General features: G+C 56.1%; 2 protein-coding genes across 3 annotated transcripts; one reads left to right on the top strand and one right to left on the bottom strand.

The window, feature by feature from the left end:
- The first annotated feature begins 1660 nt into the window (after window positions 1–1660).
- TEX261 (testis expressed 261) lies at window positions 1661–10042 on the top strand. 2 transcript variants are annotated; one of them, XM_036435663.2, is made up of 6 exons: window positions 1661–1979; window positions 2892–2971; window positions 4165–4318; window positions 6269–6336; window positions 6995–7113; window positions 7276–10042. In XM_036435663.2, exons 1-6 carry the CDS (start codon window positions 1910–1912, stop codon window positions 7277–7279), a joined length of 495 nt encoding a protein of 164 aa, XP_036291556.1. In that variant the 5' UTR covers window positions 1661–1909; the 3' UTR covers window positions 7280–10042. The 2 variants fall into 2 exon arrangements, with proteins under 2 accessions (XP_036291556.1, XP_036291555.1); XM_036435662.2 differs by having other exon boundaries at window positions 1774–1979; window positions 7011–7113.
- Window positions 9437–16131, bottom strand: ANKRD53 (ankyrin repeat domain 53). The gene is made up of 5 exons (XM_036436125.2): window positions 15718–16131; window positions 15196–15395; window positions 13870–14034; window positions 13361–13481; window positions 9437–11329 (listed from the first exon to the last, which is right to left on the bottom strand). The coding sequence occupies exons 1-5, from the start codon at window positions 16129–16131 to the stop codon at window positions 10640–10642; spliced, it is 1590 nt and encodes a 529-aa protein (XP_036292018.1). The 3' UTR covers window positions 9437–10639.
- Window positions 16132–17432: the final 1301 nt, after the last annotated feature.

Raw genomic sequence — 17432 nt, 5'->3', positions numbered from 1 at the left:
CCAAGGAAGGTTTAGGATGATGCTCTAACCAACTGAGCCACCCAGCCAGGGTTTACCTTATGTATTTTTTTTTATCATGGTAAATGATAAATGAAGTGTACCATTTTAAGTGTACAGTTTGGTGGCATTAAATACATTCACACTTGTGGCACCATCGTCTCCAGAACTTTTCATCTTCCCATTAAACACTAACTCCTCGTAGCCCTCTCCCCCGCCCCAGCCACCATTTTACTTTCTGTCTCTGTGAATTTGTTCACTCTAGATACCTCAAGGGAGTGGAATCATGCAATATCTGTCCTCTCGTGTCTGGTTTATTTCGCCTAGCATAATGTCTTCAAGGTTCGTCCATGTTGTATCAGGTGTCATAATCGCAGGTCTTTTTAAGGCTGAGTAATATCTCATAGTATTTACTCACCACAGTTTGCTTATCCATTCATCTGTTGACGGACATGTGCGTTGTTTCCACCCTTTGACTAATGTGAATAACGCTGTTATGAACATGGGTGTACAAATACCTCGTTGAATCCCTGCTTTCAATACTTGTTGGTATACCTAGGAGGGGAGTTGCTGTAATTCTATGTTTAATTTTTTAAAGGTTATGTACTTATTTTTATGCATGGAAAATACTATTCGGAGACGAGAAGCATGCCATATACGTACTGTTTTTGCATGCCTGTCTCGGCCACTAGAGGGGGGACTTCTTGACAAAGGCTGCCCGGGCTCCTCGGGCCGCTTCAGTAACTCGCAGAGTTAATGTAGTTAATGTCGTAAATGCATTCAGCGCCTAGTGGGCGCCTGGCATAGCCTGCACTGGGCAAGTTGTAGGAGATACAGAGGTGCAGACTGTACCCCAAAGGAACTCAGCCAGAGAGAGATTTAGGCTCAAGGATGACGGACCAAAGGCGCCCTGACTCCTGCCTGAACGGCTTTCCAAATTTATGCCGGGACCGGTTTGGCTCAATGGATAGAGCGTCGGCTTGGGGACTGAAGGGTCCTGGGTTCGATTCCGGTCAAGGGCATGTACCTTGGTTGCGGGCAGATCCCCAGTTGGGGGTGTGCAAGAGGCAGCTGATCGATGACTCTCTCTCATCGATGTTTCTCACTCTCTATCTCTCTCCCTTCCTCTCTGTACAAAATCAATAAAATATATTTAAAAAAAAAAACAAAAAAAAACAAATTTATAACCTGAGCCAAGGTAAACCTATCCACGAAACGATCTACGTTATCGAATCAATATCCATCAAGACCACAGCGCCTTAAAAAAAAAAAAAAAAAAAAAAAAAAAAAAAAAAAAAAAAAAAAAGAAAGAAAGAAAGAAAGAAAGAAAGAAAGAAAGAAAAGAACAGCATCTCGCCCAGCACAGCGCCTGGGGAAAAAGGCATTCAACAGTGCTGCCCCCGTTAATCTGCGGGGCAAGAAAAAGCCTGGAGAAAACCTGCCTGGAGGCTTCTGGACCGGTGTTGCTGGGCTGGCGGGTGGGGGGAGAGGTGAGGTCAGGGGGCCCTCCCCTGCCCTGCACCCCTCTCCAGGCTGGCGCGGGAGTGCACCGGGAGGGGCCGAAAGTGGGCCTTCCGAGCCCGTCTACCGGCGCCGCATCCCCGCCGCTCGGGACCGTCCCGCTTGCCCGGGGGTTGCATCACCGTCCTCGGTGCAGGCCCGGGAGCCTGGCGACCCGCCGGCGTGCACCGCGCGGGGCAGCTGCAGTTGGCCCTCCGGCCCGGCGGGCGGCGCTGCTCCAGACCCGGCCGGGGCGGCGCTCGGGCCCGGCTCCTCTCGGCGGCGGCGGCGCACGGCGGTCCTGCCGTCCGCGGGGCGGGGACGCGGTAGCGGTGGCGGCGGCTGCCTGTAGTCCGAGCCCGAGCGCGCAGGCCCCTCCCGGCGGTCGGGGGCCGGGCGGGGCGGGGGCGCCATGTGGTTCATGTACGTGCTGAGCTGGCTGTCGCTCTTCATCCAGGTGTCCTTCATCACGCTGGCCGTCGGTGAGAGCGTGAGAGCGCGCGACCCCAGCCCGCGGGGCCCCCTCCGTCCCTCCCTCCTTCCCCGGCGGCGGCGCTCGCGGGGGCCGCCCCGCTGGGGCGCCGGAGCTCCCGGAGACCCCCGCCTGGTGCTCCCGGGCCTCGCGCCCCTCCTCCGGCCCCGCCTGGCCCTGCCCCTCCCGCTGACCCCGGCCGCCCGCCGACTGCGGGTCCTCCCCGGTGTCACCGCCGCCCGCCCGCGGCGCCGGGAGTGGCTCTCAGCGCCCCGCGGCGCCCCGCCTGCCGCCGCCGCGCCCACCCGCCCTTTCGCCTGCGGGCTCGGCCTTCGAACTTTTTACTCTTTTTAACTTTGACCCGCTAACCCCCTTCTGGCTGGTTCCTACTGTGGATCTCAGCAGAGATCTCACCTCCTCCGGGAAGCCCGCCGTGGGATTTGATGCCCCTCCGTTCCCTACAATAGCACTTGTCACCCTGGAATCCTCGGATTCCCCTCCTCCCCCTGACCCCCACGCTCACCTCTAGCTGGGTCCGAAAGGGACATTGTCTTTGCTGCATTCGCAGCACTCAGCCGCCCAGCACCTGGCCCATATGAAGTGCCCGGCAGATATTGACTGAATGAGCGGAGGAAATGCCTCTGTATGGGGTCAGAGGTTAGCAGAGTGCCGAAGCATCTGATACAAGTTTTTTCCACTTTTGCGAAGTCTCTGCTTCGTTGCCCTGATGAAGAAGTTTTACTTCTTCAGACTTTGCAGGGCAGCGCATGGGTTGTTGGGTTTGTTCCTGGACTTCTGGAGTCCATGCGGGGTCACGGGGACCCAGCTGCAGGGAAAGGGGTGACGGTGATGGCGGGAGTGACCCTGGCTAATGTTCTCTCCGCTTGATCCTCTTCTTGTCCACCCTCCCTACCCTCCTAAGCGGCCGGACTCTATTACCTGGCGGAACTGATAGAAGAGTACACAGTGGCCACCAGCAGGATCATAAAATACATGATCTGGGTAAGTGGCCTCTTCCCCCAGGTTCACCCACTAGCTTCACCCTCACCTATCGCCCTGCCTCAAAAAGAAGAAGGGGGGACAGTGGGGCATGGATGATGAGACTTGATCCCTGCTGTTTCCTGAGGCTGCCACCCCTGTATCTTGCCCTGTTTTTTTTGGGCGGGGGGGGGGGGGGGGGGGGGGGGGGCGCGGCGGTCCTGCTCTCCTGGGCCCAGGTCTTTGCCTCCTTACCCAAGTCGCATTGCTTCACTGCAGACCCCATTCTCTGTCTCTGAAGGTGGCAGCTGAGTGCTCATTCTCTGTGGACAGGACCGTGGCTTTGCCTTGGCTCGGCTCTCTTCCACTGTCCCTAGCCCCTCGCTCTGCTCACAGCATTCAGAACGGAGAGGACCCTTAAGGACAGTTTTGAATACTTGCTCATTGCCCTCTTTCTCGTTGGATCGAGGGATTAGTCCTAAGAGGGAGATACCTTCCCTGGCCCGGGCCCTGCCCTCCCCAGGTCTCACGGAAAGTTTCTCTTTCTGAAGGCACAAAGCCTTGATGTCAAAGACGCAGGAGTGACTGCTGGTGGATAGAATCCTGTCAGCTGCAGGAACTCGGGGGGGTGGGGCGGGGCGGGGGGAGCACATGTGGACGGGAGCCCAGTGCCTCTCAGGTGTCAGCAGCCACTTCCACTCTGAGCCTGGCCTGAGGTGGGGAGTTAGTGGCTCTGGGTTCAGAGGTCCCCCTCATGGACGTAGGTACAGGAATTTGACTTCCATTTAACCAACTGTCCTTTGGTGAGCACTGGCAGCTAAGTGCTTCAGAACAGCGTTTTCATACTGCACGTATGATTCATTATTGGGTTGTGTGACCAGTTCATTTGGTCATAATTTAGCCTAAAAGGTGGACTAGAAAAGACTAGAATTGAACTTTGAACTTGGATCGTGTGTGTGTGTGTGTGTGTGTTTGGGGGTCAGTGTAAACGTTTTCTTACTGTGGGTTGCCGTCGAACACTTTGAGAATGGCATTGAAAGATGCTTACCTTTTAAAGATGCCACCTGAGAGGCGAGGTGGGGAGATCAGACCTGTGACTGAAATGAGGTGAGACTGAAGCATGAACCTAGCGTTGCCCCAAGCGGGCCGGGGGCTAATGAGTCCAGGAAGACTGCCTGGAGGAGGCTCCCTGCACTGTGTGCCTCTGGTTGTTTCAGTTCTCCACGGCTGTGCTGATTGGCCTCTACGTCTTTGAGCGCTTCCCCACCTGCATGATTGGCGTGGGCCTCTTCACCAACCTCGTCTACTTTGGCCTCCTCCAGACCTTCCCCTTCATCATGCTGACCTCGCCCAACTTCATCCTGTCGTGCGGTGAGAGGGGGCAGAGTTGAGGAGGCAACTGAGGTAGTTGGCTGTGCCCAGCCAGCTCATGGCACTGAAGGGGTTCTAGAGAGCAGAGGCAGAGCGCGAAGTCCTCCACACGTGTGGGAAGCCTAGAGCCCACCTGACTCCAGAGACTAGAATTTGGCGGGAGTGGGGGCGGGGGTGCTCAGACAGGGATGGCTTTTGCAGGGAGGTAAGTCTGAAGAAGGCTTGGGAAGAGAGAAAAGTGGGCTTGCTGAGTACTTGGAGCCCCTAAGAAACTACTTGTTCAGGGAAAGTTCAGCAGGTGGGCAGCTCCCCATCCGGTCCGCTGGCCCAGCATTAGGACTGTAGTTTCATGGGGCTGGGGGCGCCCTGCCGACGGCCTTGGGGTTGATGCATGTGTTGGGAGGACCCTGGCCTTCCGGCCTTTTCTTGCCTTTGCCCTGACCCTAGAGCACATGTGTCAAACACAAGGCCCGCGGGCCAAATCCGTCCCGCCAGGCCTTGCAATGTGGCCCGCACCGCGCTGTCATCACTGCACTCCGCTGCGTTTCCATCACAATGACAGTTTATGACTGTTCAGTAAACCATTCGGCCCGCGATTTAGGCTGGATTTTAGATTTTGGCCCCTTCTCTGATTGAGTTCGACACCCCTACCCTAGAGAGTCATTTCCCCTCTCTGGGCCTTAGCCTCTCTTTCTGTCAAAAGCTGATGTGTGGACTCAGTTGGCATAAGCAGATACTTAGAGCTATTTGTAGGTATTCACAGAAAAGCTCTGGGAAGTTTTTGGTTACCAGCATTGCCCTTTCTCCCAGTAATCATTATGGGTCATCCTAGCCTTCGGTCAGGACATCAGGTGGAATTGGGGATTTTATAGAACTACTTTTCTGTTTCTGTGGGAGAACCTGGGGAGAATATTATCCACAAGGAGGGCAGTGTGAAAGCTAGACCTGGTTCCTTCTCCGCGTGCCTTTGGTATGATTTTGCCGAAGGCTTTTGGGTGGGGAACTCTTCCCTGGAGACCAGGCCCTTTTGCGTCCTCCACCACAACCCTCCACTCCTGCCCTGCGGAGCAGGCCGCCCTTCAGGCGCCTTAGTTTTCCTGAAAGGTTTTGTGGGCATAAGGCACCATCCTGCCTCTCAGCATCTCCTAGCGCTCCAGTGCTTAGGCAGGGTGGTGGCGCAGTGTCTGCCTTGGAAGGGAGAGGCAAGGGAGGAGAGGAGATGTGCCTGTTGGCTGAGAGGTGTCTGTGACAGGTGCGCATGGGGGTGCTTTGTTCTGATGCCTGCCCTTTGCCAGGCTGGGGTCAGGCCAGGGTGCCTGTCTTGAGCAGCCTGTCTCCAGGATCTGCTCTTTCTCTCCATCCCCCAATAAATTCGGCTGCACACTAAGGAGATTTGTGGGGCCCAGAACATAGGAGTTTAGACCAGTGGGCCTCACCTTGGGGCAGGTTAAGGAAAGACCCTGTCCACCAGAATGTTGAGGAACCCTCAGACTGCACCCCCAACGTGTCTAGCAAACTGTGCCCTTTTATTCTTGAGGAGTGCTCTTCATTTGAGGCGTCCTGTCTGCTGCCGAGTTTGGAGTGGATCTCCTGGGAGGATGTGACCTCACACCCGTGCCTTCCTCCTCCCGCTGCCCACAGGAGAGCCCTGGAGGACTCACCGAAAGCCGGCTTAATGGTCCTGGGGCTTTGGAGGATGCGGCCCCGACGTCTCTTTTTCATAACATCCCCAGGGCTTCCCCTGCCTCCTGATTTTACTCAGATGCCCTCTGCAGGGGGCGGGTGGGGGCCAACTCGCCCATTTTAACAAACGGAGAGCTGAGTCTGTGAGTCGGGTGTAAAGTTAGGACTAAAGCTCAGGGCTCCCAGCTCCCAGAGCCTTTTGAAAGTGAAAAGTCCGGCTTCTATGCTATTCCCCGCAGACTAACAGACTCTCCATTCCCTCAACAGGACTAGTGGTGGTGAATCATTACCTAGCATTTCAGTTTTTTGCGGAGGAATATTATCCTTTCTCAGAGGTAAGAAGCGTTTAGTACATCACACTCTCAACAGGGCCAGAAGGATAAAGGGGACTTGCGTGATTTGCTTAGTGAACCGAGCTATGATTTGAAACTGAGCCTATTGAGGGATAACTCTTTGTTTAAAACTTAGTGTAGATGGTTTTAGAAAGCGGTGTGGAGGAGGAACAGGGACCCCTTCGGCTGAGATGGGGAGACACGGCTGTCCCCTAGTGAGTCCTCTGGGTCTCCCAGGCTCCCCGCCTAACGCCCGGAGGCCAGGAAAGGAGGGTGGAGGGGCCTCGTGTGATGCAGGTTTCACAGGTCCGGTGGGCTGCAGCCCCAAACCCTGGTTCCCCCCAGTGCCTGCCCAGGCCTTCTGCCCTCCGGCTTTTCCATGCCCTCCCGCTGCCGTCCGGACCCCTGGGGGAGAACAGAGCGCTTCTTTGGGGCATGGGGGTCAGAGAAGTTCCCATCCCAGCGACCAGTGATTGGGGATTGTGGCTGCATGAGTCCTCCTCAGCCCGCACCTCTCCCCACTGACCTACCTCCATGTGAGAGGATGCCCTCTCTCTGCTTCCCAGGCCCTGGCCCCCTGCAGAGACCAGGTGTGGGGGCTTCTGTGCAGCCTTGACCACCTCTCTCAGATACAGCACCTCCGGGGGCGCCCTCTTCTCAGTGTCTCTCGTTGCTAGGTCCTGGCCTATTTCACTTTCTGTCTGTGGATAATCCCGTTTGCGTTCTTCGTGTCCCTGTCGGCCGGGGAGAACGTCCTGCCCTCCACCGTGCAGCCAGGAGGTGAGCAGGCTGTGTGCGGGGTCTCGGTGGGAGGCCAGCAAGGCCCCAGGCGGCTGGGGGAGCCGGAGCCCAGCCCTGGGACCGAGACGCTCGGTTTCCGGTGGGGAGGGCTGTGCTCCCTTCCAGACACACACACTCACCCCCCTGCCCGTGTCTCCGCAGATGACGTGGTCTCCAATTACTTCACCAAAGGCAAGCGGGGCAAACGCTTAGGGATCCTGGTTGTCTTCTCCTTCATCAAAGAGGCCATTCTGCCCAGTCGTCAGAAGATGTACTGACGCCCCCGGGGAGGGGATGTTGGGGCGAGATCAGGAGAGCCGGGCCCCCGGGCCTCTCTGTGAGCCTGGAAGGTTCCATCCCCCAGCCCTGGCCTGACTTCCTGCAAGTCTCCCCAGAGCCTCCATCCCCGCCTTCCTCAGGACGCTCAGCTGGGCTCAGACCTGATGCTGCTAGAGGCGGTGACCTCAGAGGCACCAGGGCAGGGGCGGAGCCTGCGTGGCGGAGGCCACGGCCCACCTGCCTGTGTACAAGCTGAGCTCCGTGGCCCGCCCACCCTTCCACGCTGGGTCAGGAGGCGCTGGCTCCGTCGAGGTGGGCAGGGCAGGGGCCTTGAGGCTGGAGAGCAGGCAGGGATAGGGTCTTTGGGCAGATGGATGGCCCATGGGGCCGGGCCATGGCTTGGCAATTCCCAGGAAATAGTTTCTGCTGTTGAACTGTGATTCCTGTCCAAGTCTGATACAGTTTGAATAAAGATTCTAGGTGGTACTGTTGCCTTAATCCCCTGAAGGTTCTTCATCTTCCTTTCTTCCTGTTGACCTTCTGCCCCGGCCTGGACGGGCTGTTCCGAGGCAGGGGTTCCTGTTCTGGGACTGGCCTTGCTTTCCGAAGGGACTGTTCTTTGTCCCTAAGTGGGAAGGGGCAGAAGGAAGAGCTGAGCCTGGTCAGGGGGTGGGGAGTGGCAGGTGGATGCAGCCTTTCTTATGCTCCCCCACCACCGTCTTTTCTTCTATCTCTTCTTTCCCTAAGGCTCCATGACTGTCAAGTGGGGCGGGGGGTGTGCAGAGAGCGAGCGAGCAGTTTGGGACTGGGTTAGATTTTCAGAGCAACATCTACAATGCCCTATTTATAAGTCTTCCCCTGGAGAAAAGGAGTGGTTTCTGGCAGAATTCTATGTCAGGCTCAAGGAGAAACAAAACTCGACTGCCAGCAGTCCGGGCCACAGCCTGTTTTTTCAGAAATAGGCCTAGTGGAGGAAGCCGTGCGTCGCTGAGAGCACACGGGCCTGGCCCTCTTGTCTGTGTGCTCGGCCCCTGCGGAGATGGCTCAGGCTTCTGAGAAGGCAGGCGAGGTCCCAGGCACAGACCAGCATCTGTTAACCTTGCACTCCAACTACAGTGCCTTGCAGACCCTTGGCAGTACATCCCGGAATGAAGTCCCCACGAGAGCCGTTCCTGGCCATGTCTTATACCTCACAGCCAGGGTAGCAGGTGCAGCGATGGGCTGCACACGTAGTATCTCTAAGTCCCTGTGCTGCACATCTTTCCTCCACATCCCGCCTCAGGTCCCACTGTAGCCCTTCACTTCCTTGGCTCTTGCGTCTCCTGTTCTCTCTCAACAATACCAGCCTTCCCCCTGCCCTGGAAGGAGCAGCAAGCACAGCCGGGTCTTCTCTCAGTGGGAATTGGATCGCCAGGCCCCTTCATCCTATGCAGACCGGGGGGGCCAAGGTAGACACGGCGCCAACATCATACTCACTGCTGGGCCACAGCTGGCCCTGCTCACCCTCACTGTCCTCTTTGTTCCTCACCCTGAGGACATGGCTCCGCCTCCTCCATTCGCTCCACACTCCGTGCTCTTGCGGGGTTGCCAGTGGTCTCCTTGTGCAAATCCATTGAGCCCTTCTCACCCCTCACTGGGTCTCTGCAGCATCCGACAGGGCTGACCACCCCCAGCTCCTTGAGCCGCACTTCTCTGGCCGTTTCTCCTCCTACCTCTGTGGCTTCTTCCGGTGTCCTATGCAGGCTTCTCCACTCGCCCCTGCAGTGGGGTTTCTCAGGGTCCTGTCCTGGGCTCCCAGGAGGAGCCCGTCCACGCTCATGGCTTTGCCTCTTTGCCAAGGAAGTGAGAGTTGACTTCCAGCCCCAGCACCCCTCCTGGGCTTCTGAACCGGTTCTGCCGCCTTTGGGTGCACACGCTCCTCTCGCAGCCCAGGGGGCACCTGCCGTCCTCTGCGAACCTGCCTCTTTTGGGTACCTGCTGTCGCCCCAGGATCACTCAGGAGCCAAAACAGAAACCTGCTTTTTATCCCCGCTTTCTCCTTTGGCCCCCCGCATCCAATCTCTGAAAACTGTCAAATTTGCCTCCTTAATATCTCTTGATTAGAGCCACTCCCATTGTCATCAACTTTCACCTGGGTTATTGTGACAGCCGCCTCCTGCTTCTCCGTCCCACAGCTAGAGTTGTCTTTCTAAAATGCATAGTAGATCAAGTCACTTCCTGGCCTGCAGCCTCCCATGGCTCCCCTCTGCCTTCAGGACAAAATCCAGACCCTCGGCATGGCTGTGAAACACGCGGTATCCTGCTTCCCACTCGCCTCTCTGGCCCCATCGCTTGCCATCTTGCACTCTGGGTCCTGGCCTCCTGTATCCAGAGATGCCACTTTGATTCCCCTTCCCTTCACCAGGGCGTCTTTGTTAGTTCTCAACCTAAGATTTAATGTCGTCCAAGGAGCTTTTAAAGTCCCCTCCCCCGGCCCACTCCAGCACACCACACACATCACTGTGGGCATACTTGCCCATGTACTTGGTCTATCTCCTTACTAGACTGTAAGCTCCTTGAGGGCAGGGACTGTCGTTCAGTTTTTGTATCAACAGCGCCTTGCTTGGTGCCTGGCACATAGAAAGCACTCAATAAATGTTTGTTTAATGAATGATTTGTGGTGATGTGTACAGCGGATAGCAGGGGGTGCAGGCTAGCTTCCTGGAGGAAGTACAAGTGTGTCCATATGTCCATAGTCTCAAACTAAAGCCATGGGTCCTTCTTCCCCCACACATGCCCCTATGCCCCCCTGCCCTGCGGACACCACAGTGGCAGGGAAGCCATGGGCAGGGTGACAGTTAGCCATCTTCCACCGCCTTCTGGCTCTGGAGGTGAAGTGTGAGGCCTGGGTCCGTAGCAGAAGGACTTAGTCTGAAGAGGAGGCAGGTTTCCCAGTGGTTCCTCTGCCTGTCCCCGGTGCGCTGTTTGGAGGGAGGGAGGTGCAAAGCGGACACCAGAATGTTCCTTTCACAATGCCGGCACTTAGGATACAGACTGACCCCCACTCTGAGCTCTGGGCTGCTGCCCTAATTTGAATCTCTTGGGTGGGTCCCCAAGGATCTGGGCTTTTGTTGGGGGGGTAGTGGGAAGCCCGTGGGTCTCTTTGCCTTGTTCCCTGTCCGCAACATAAATGACCACACCTCAGCCCTCACTAGGCTGCCTCAGCTCGAGAGGCTACCAAAATAAGTTTATGGGGGGAAGGGGGTGTTTAGGGGCAGGGCAGAATGGGGAGCCCTTGGTGGGCTTGCACTGTTGCCACGAAGGTGTCATCAAACGTTTCACGTAAGCTCATGGCCAGAGTGTCGGTCCAGAAGGTGTTGTCGCCCATGTGCCGCTTCCGGTCCAGGTCCCTGATGCTGACCGAGTGGAAGCCCTGGGGCACCTTCATCCTGCACGGCCGCGCCTGCGGGTACAGCTCCCGGACTATCACCTCCAGGGGCAGCTGGGGCACGGGGGCCACCTGCTTGCCAGCCACCGTGCGCAGCTGCGCTCCACCTTGCCCGTCAGACCTGATCTTGACGAACCTGCGGAAGTCGTGCTCGTGGCTGGGGTCTGGATGCACACCCATGCGGATGACCTGCGGGGAGCCGAGCTGGGCGGTGGGGGATCTGGCCGGGTTGTTGCTAATGTTCCACGGCTTGTGCTGCCTCACTATGGGCTGCTTATAGAGGGGCCTGGGTGTCAGCAGGGGCCGCAGGTTGGGCTGTGGTATCTGCTGCAGGTGTTCTGGGGAGAGGTGGAAGCGTCTGGGCAGCTTGGGGATCTTGGAGACGGGGAGGGCCCAGGCACGGGCGTGGGGCTCTTGCTTGATGTTGTGGGTCAGAGGTTGGTCTCGAGGCAGTAGCTTGCGATGGAACCACTTCTTGAAATCAGCTTGACTCAGGATCCGTTGTTCTCTCTGCAATGTCAGAGGCATAAGATAGCGGAGGAGGGCTGCTCCCTCTATGCTTCTGTGGAAGGAGAGCCTGTGGCGATAGCCCTTGGATCCTCGGGTGTGATTGGTCAGACAACGTCCTACCTTAGTCTGATGGGAGCCCTGAGTCTGATGGGAGAATCCCCTGCCTCATGGGAGCCCTTGTTCTGACGGAGAGACAACTATTGCCCCAAGGGAGCCCCTGGGCTGAGGGGCTCCAACCTGACGGAGACCCAGCCTCCACCCTCAGGGAGGTCTTCAGCTGGAGGGGGAAGACGTGGTCTCTGCCCTACAGAAAACCTTGCATCTCGAGGGAGGATCCCATATTGGTAATGATGACACATCGTGCCCTAAGAGTCTCTGGTTTGATGGGAGAGAAAGGTTTATGAGAAGTGTAAGCTGCATCCTTGACCCTGGGTGGAGAAAGCAGAGAGGTTGGGAAGGCCTGGAGCTGGGTGGCGCCAATCTGAGCAGGCTTCTTGGAAGGACTTGGCTGGCCTTGAGCAGTCCTGTAGGGGGACACAGCTGGCTCTCCAGGCTGGGTCGGAATCACTTGGTCTGGCCATCTGTTTGTGCTTCCACTACAGTTGACCTTCAGCTCATCACAGAACTGTCCCCTACCTGCCCCCTGTCTCCTAGTTCACTTCCCAGGCTGTTGCTAAGCTCTCAGGTGGTTTGGAGATTGACCCAGCACTGGAGGTAGGTTCTGCGTAGGCTGAGCCTCTCATGATAATTCCATCAGCCTTGCCCCAGAGCTAGGTCAGTCAGCACATGGCTTTCCTTTAGCTTGAGGGATTGGAACGAGAGTGGACATAGGATCCAACTGAGGTCAGTAAGAGATAGGGGAGATCTGCAAGGGCCTGTGGGAAAGTTTAGAGCCACAGGAACAGATGCGCTTTGCCTATTCTGGACACAGGCGACTGTGAGGACTGAGAGGAGGGAGGGCTGAGAAAACGAGAGAAGTGTGGCCAGAACAGAGCTGGAGCCCTAGATTTGCCAGCTCCCAAGCCCTCCCCACTCTGGATCCAATTAGGGTTCCCAGCGTCTTTCTGGGTTTTTTTGGCTCTTGCATCCTATGTAATTATACCTGCTTACAATCCCTTAGTGACTCCCCTCTTCCTCAGCCATTGACCTGGGCCCCTGCCAAATCTCTAGCTTGTCACATCGAACCCCTGACTGTACTGAATTTGTACTTCTTGGCATACACACTTCTATGTGCCTCCCGCAACACAGGGCTGTCTGTTCCTTCAGCCTGGTCAGCCCTTCCCTCCTTCCTCATATGGCCAACTGCTACCCATCGTTAAAGACTCCTCTTAAGTATTATCCTTCTGGCACCTCCTGAGCCCCTTCTCCTCTGTGGGAATACAGCCCATCTCCTCCACTAAACTCTAAGCTCCTTGAGGGAGAAGACCACCTCTCATTGGTCTGTGGAGCCTCAGAGTCTAACAGGTGCCTCGCAGAGAGTATGCTGGAAGGTTGTTTATTTTTAATCTTCAACCCAGGATATTTTTTCCATTGATTTTGAGAGAGAGTGGAAGGGAGGGAGGAGGGGGAGAGAGAGACAGAGAGAGAGAGACATCTATTGATTGCCTTCCACATGGGCCCCTACTGGGTCTGGAGAGCCTGCAACCGAGGTATATGCCCTTGACTGGGAAGCGAACCGAGATCCTTCAGTCTGCAGGCCAATGCTCTAACCACTGAGGAACCAGTCAGGGCAAGATGGGTCTTTTTAACCAGTGCACTTCCCAATAAGGCAAGGACCTGGGTCTCATTAGATATTCTCCTCCTCACCAGAAGGGGGCACTGCACTAGGGAACAGGGCTTCATAAATGCTAATTTAAGCTGCTTTAGCTTTCTAACACAAGACAAGACTTTTGACCTAAAGAAGTGGCTTCTCAGGGTAGAATTTTAGGCAGAGGACGGGGGAAGGAGGCTATCTGGATGGGACTGCTTCTCGTCACTAACGGCACAGGCGGATCCTGCCTCTGCTCACATGCCTAGGCAGCCCTGCCTTACTTGATACTCAGTCTGGTAGTCCTGCTCCATGAGGGCCAGCTGGCCTTTGAGCCTCTTCAGCTTCCCCATCTCACAGGCAAAGTCCTTCTTGTCCCGTTTCCACATGGCATCCTTCAGGAACCTGGTGCCAAGGTGAGGAGGTGTCATCCTCAGTGACTGGCTGCTGCTGAGGGCCAGGGATGGGGGGAGGGAGGGGATAGGAGGGGCTGCCAGAGATGAGATGAGCAACATGCTGCACCCCCACTGACCAAGGCCCCTCTGGCTAACTACTTCCTGTGAGGTGAGAGGCAAGTGTCCGAGGGACCGATCACTATCCTCCTGAAGAGGAGCCAGGGGCAGGAAGGCAGTGCTAAACCACAGGGATGGGAAAGCCCCTGGAAATGATATCCTGGGAAGGGGCCAACTCCTAAGACTTCTCCCCCAGCCCCTGGCTTCCCAGACCCTCAGGGGCGGGGAGAGGGAAGGGGTGGCAGGCGGGGGGGGGGGGGGGGGGGGCGGTTCTCACTCACCGGGCACAGACGCGGTGGTTCCATATTTTGCAGTAGTCGATGGGCTTGCAGCCTATGGCGTCGCAGGCGTGGACATCGGCGCCGTTCTTCACCAGGACCTTCACACAGCTCAGCAGGCCCTCCTGCGCGGCCAGGTGCAGCGGCGTGGAGCCATTGCGTGTCTTACTGCGGGGGCCCGCCCAGGGGTGGAGGGCGGTCAGGAAGGACAAAGAGCATCTACCCGTCATGTTGGCGGGCAAACCGGCTTCCAGGCCTGCTCTGCCACCAGCCCACTGGGTGACCCTGGCATGTCCCTTCTCTGCCCTCAGCTGGAGGAGGAGGATTTGGACTTAGTTGCGGGGGTGTGGACAGGGCAGAACTGCTGGGAGGAGAGCTGGGTCTGCTGGACCTCAGAGACCCCTGACCTCGTCCTCGGAAATCAACCAGCCCTCCTGCCTCTTTCCACAAGCCTATGCACCCAGGGCCCTGCCTCCTCCTCCTCCTCTGACCTTGCCGCGCTCTTTCCTAGCACGGGGCCTTTGCACACGATGTTCACTCTGCCTGGGACACTTCCCTCTGGCTCTTTGCATGGCTGGCTCACCATCTTCCGGTGGGAATTTAAAGGTCACCACTTTAGAGGCGACGGCCCCTTCCAAAGAGCCTCTCCTGCCCCTTTCACTTCCCTCCCCACCCCCTGTTTGTTCTCTTCATACTCGGTCATTTTCTTCATTCATGCTGTGCCCCTTTACTGTCTGCTCCTGCCCTGGAGGCTGTCAGCTTCAGGAGGGCAGGGAGCATTCGGGGCGCTCCCTGCGGTGTCCCTCGCCTCCGGCATGGTACTCAGCACGGAGTCCGTGCTGTGGGAGCGAACAGTCTCCTGTCTGCCACCCATGCACTTCCCATGCATTTTCTCAAGTACCACAGAGTGACAGGCACTGGCATCCTCCCAGATTTCAGCTGAAGACACGGAGGCAGTAAATAGCTCCCAAACGTAAACACACGTGGATCTCTTAAAGCTTCCAAAGCCCGGGCCACGCCCCAAACTAATTAAGTTACAACCTGGAGATGGCACGCAGGCACTGGGCTTTGTGAAGCTGCCCACGTGACCCCAATGTCCTGGAGAGCACTGAGGTTTAGGGTGGAGTGATTTGCTTGGGGTCTCGATGTTTGCTAGCAGGTGGCAAAGCCGGGAGGTGAACTAGGTCTGACCTCTCCCGGAGCCGCCCAATTTTCTAACTGGTTCACCCTGTGGGCTTCACATGGGACCCGATTCTTGTCCCTCCGCAGCCCCTCTGCCTGTCCCGCATGGATCTGCCCGGCCTCCAAGCGGGCGTAGGCTGGACTCACCTGTTGAGGGATGCCCCGTGCTCAAGCAGATAGTGAATGCACGGGAGGACCACGTTCTTGTTTTCCTTGTGGATGACGAGGTGTAGTGGTGTCTGGCCATTTCTGGTGCGCAGGTCCACGGGAAACTCGTACTCCTCTACCAAGACCTGCAGGCACTCTAGCTGGCCTTTTTGGGCTGCAAAGTGGATGGCAGTGAAACCCTGTGGCGGCCAGAGGAGGGCAGGAGGGGGCTGAGCAGGATGGGGGTCCCAGGGTCCCAAACCGAACCAAGATAGCAGTTCCTTGGGTTTCCCCTACCCCGCTTCCCTCTGACCCCTCCCTTCCCCTCCTCCCCTGCCCAGGAGTCACTCACACCCCTTTCCCACACGAGTATGTGTGCTCACTCTTCCTGGTTGCCCCCAAATGGCCCTCCCACCGTGGGGAGGTGAAGTAGGACGAGCTAGCCAGAAAAGGACACCCGTGGGTGCCCTCTGCCCGGTGAGCACTGTGTGAGGAGCTCCCGGTGGAGGGGAGGATCCTTACCTTGTGATCGGAGACGATTCCCTTAAGGTCCTGATTCAGAGAGAACCGCAGCCATTCCAGGTTGCCCAAGGCGGCCGCGAACCACTCGCAATAGCTGCCATCCGGCCTCTCCTTTCTGAACGCAGAGCTGCTCCTGGAGACACTCCCCGCCGGCTTTACGGAGGCGCGTGGGGTGGGCGGGGGCTGCGCGCTCCTGCTCTCCCAGCCCCCGCCCACGGAGTAGCACCGCGGAGGCTCCTCGCTCCTGCGGGCGAGCGGAGACGCGAACTCGTGCTGCGGGCGGGACGGGGGCGGGGCCGAGCCCGGGCGCCCGGGAGGGCCCTGGCCTGGGCCCAACTCGGCACCCCCGCTGTCCGCGCCCCCTCGTCCTGGAAACTGGGCATTTAACGCACCCACCGAAGACCAAGAGACCATAGCCTCTGTTTCTGATTGTAACACGAATGAGTGCGGATTGAGAAAAAAAAAAAAGTAAAAATACAGAAAAAGACAAGGAAGAATGCAGAACCACAATCCCACCACTCGCAGAAATCGCGGTCTGTTATGGTACGTTAGGTCACTTAGTGTTACATTATGAGCTAACGTCGACCGACACTCCCCTTAACAAACTCACGTTGTGACGTGACCGTGGCCGTGGCTCAATGTCGGGAGGGATGCGCTGTCCTTTCCCACGCTCCGCAGGGAGCAGCATGGCTCCTCTCTGGCTGCTTTCCTCCCATTGATTCCTGGAAGTCGAGCTACTGGGCGACAGGGAGTGAACATTTTATTAGCTATTGATGTGTTTCCAAACTGCCCCTAGCAAGGTGTTACACATCAGTGGGGTGGCAAGTTACTTTGGGCAAGTTACGTGACTACTGTATCTCAGTTTCTGCATCAGCAAAAGGGGGTAATGGAACCCAATTCACAAGGAGGGAAGAAATGCAGCAATCAGAGTAGGCTGGCTGAGCAATTTGCTTATTTTAAAAATATATTTTATTGATTTTTTTACAGAGAGGAAGAGAGAGGGATAGAGAGTTAGAAACATCGATGAATGAGAATCATCGATCAGCTGCCTCTTGCACACCCCCTACTGAGGATGTGCCCGCAACCAAGGCACATGCCCTTGACCGGAATTGAACCCGAGACCTTTCAGTCCACAGGCCAACGCTCTATCCACTGAGCCAAGCCTGTTTCGACAGCAATTTATTATTATTAAAAGGAACTATTCCAACCAGCATGGATATCATGATTTTAAATAAATGTTCACTAATTTGTTAGTGGCAACAGTGTTCTAATTTGACTCTTGGTTTGCCAGCAAGGGATAAACAATTGATTATCAGTGTTTTTCTCTTCTGGGACTTAATGCACCTCTTTTATTTCTTGGAGGGACTTAATGTATCTTTTATTGACTTATAAAACTTATTAACATAGTAACTCTTTATATATTTTGTTGTCATCAGTATTTTTCCTCAGTTTGCCTTTTAACTTTTTACAATATGCAGTAGTCAATCAGTGTTGTTACAAACAATCTATATTCTCACCCCATTCTCAATTAAAAACGGGCCAAGGACCTGAATAGACATTTCTCTAAAGAAGATATATATGTGGCCAATAAGCATACGAAAAGAAGCTCAAAGTTGATCAGAAGGGAAATAAAAATAAAAACCACAGTGAGCCATGTCACACCCACCAGGATGGCTATCATGCAAAGCACAGATAATAAGTGTTGTGCAGGGTGT

The sequence above is a fragment of the Pipistrellus kuhlii genome, unplaced genomic scaffold (genome assembly GCF_014108245.1).
Source record: "Pipistrellus kuhlii isolate mPipKuh1 unplaced genomic scaffold, mPipKuh1.p scaffold_m20_p_13, whole genome shotgun sequence".
NCBI classification, from domain to species: domain Eukaryota; kingdom Metazoa; phylum Chordata; class Mammalia; order Chiroptera; family Vespertilionidae; genus Pipistrellus; species Pipistrellus kuhlii.
Note: the sequence above shows the minus strand (reverse complement) of the source record. Positions and strands in the feature narration are given on the sequence as shown.

Coding starts and splice junctions, on each gene's coding strand:
- ANKRD53 (XM_036436125.2), bottom strand. CDS start 16,131: ATGGTCTCTTGGTCTTCGGTGGGTGCGTTAAATGCCCAGTTTCCAGGA. Junction 14,035..15,195: donor CACGGGGCATCCCTCAACAG/GTGAGTCCAGCC, acceptor GGGCCCCCGCAG/TAAGACACGCAATGGCTCCA. Junction 11,330..13,360: donor ACTACCAGACTGAGTATCAA/GTAAGGCAGGGC, acceptor CTGACATTGCAG/AGAGAACAACGGATCCTGAG.
- TEX261 (XM_036435662.2), top strand. CDS start 1,910: ATGTGGTTCATGTACGTGCTGAGCTGGCTGTCGCTCTTCATCCAGGTG. Junction 1,980..2,891: donor CTTCATCACGCTGGCCGTCG/GTGAGAGCGTGA, acceptor TACCCTCCTAAG/CGGCCGGACTCTATTACCTG. Junction 4,319..6,268: donor CAACTTCATCCTGTCGTGCG/GTGAGAGGGGGC, acceptor TTCCCTCAACAG/GACTAGTGGTGGTGAATCAT.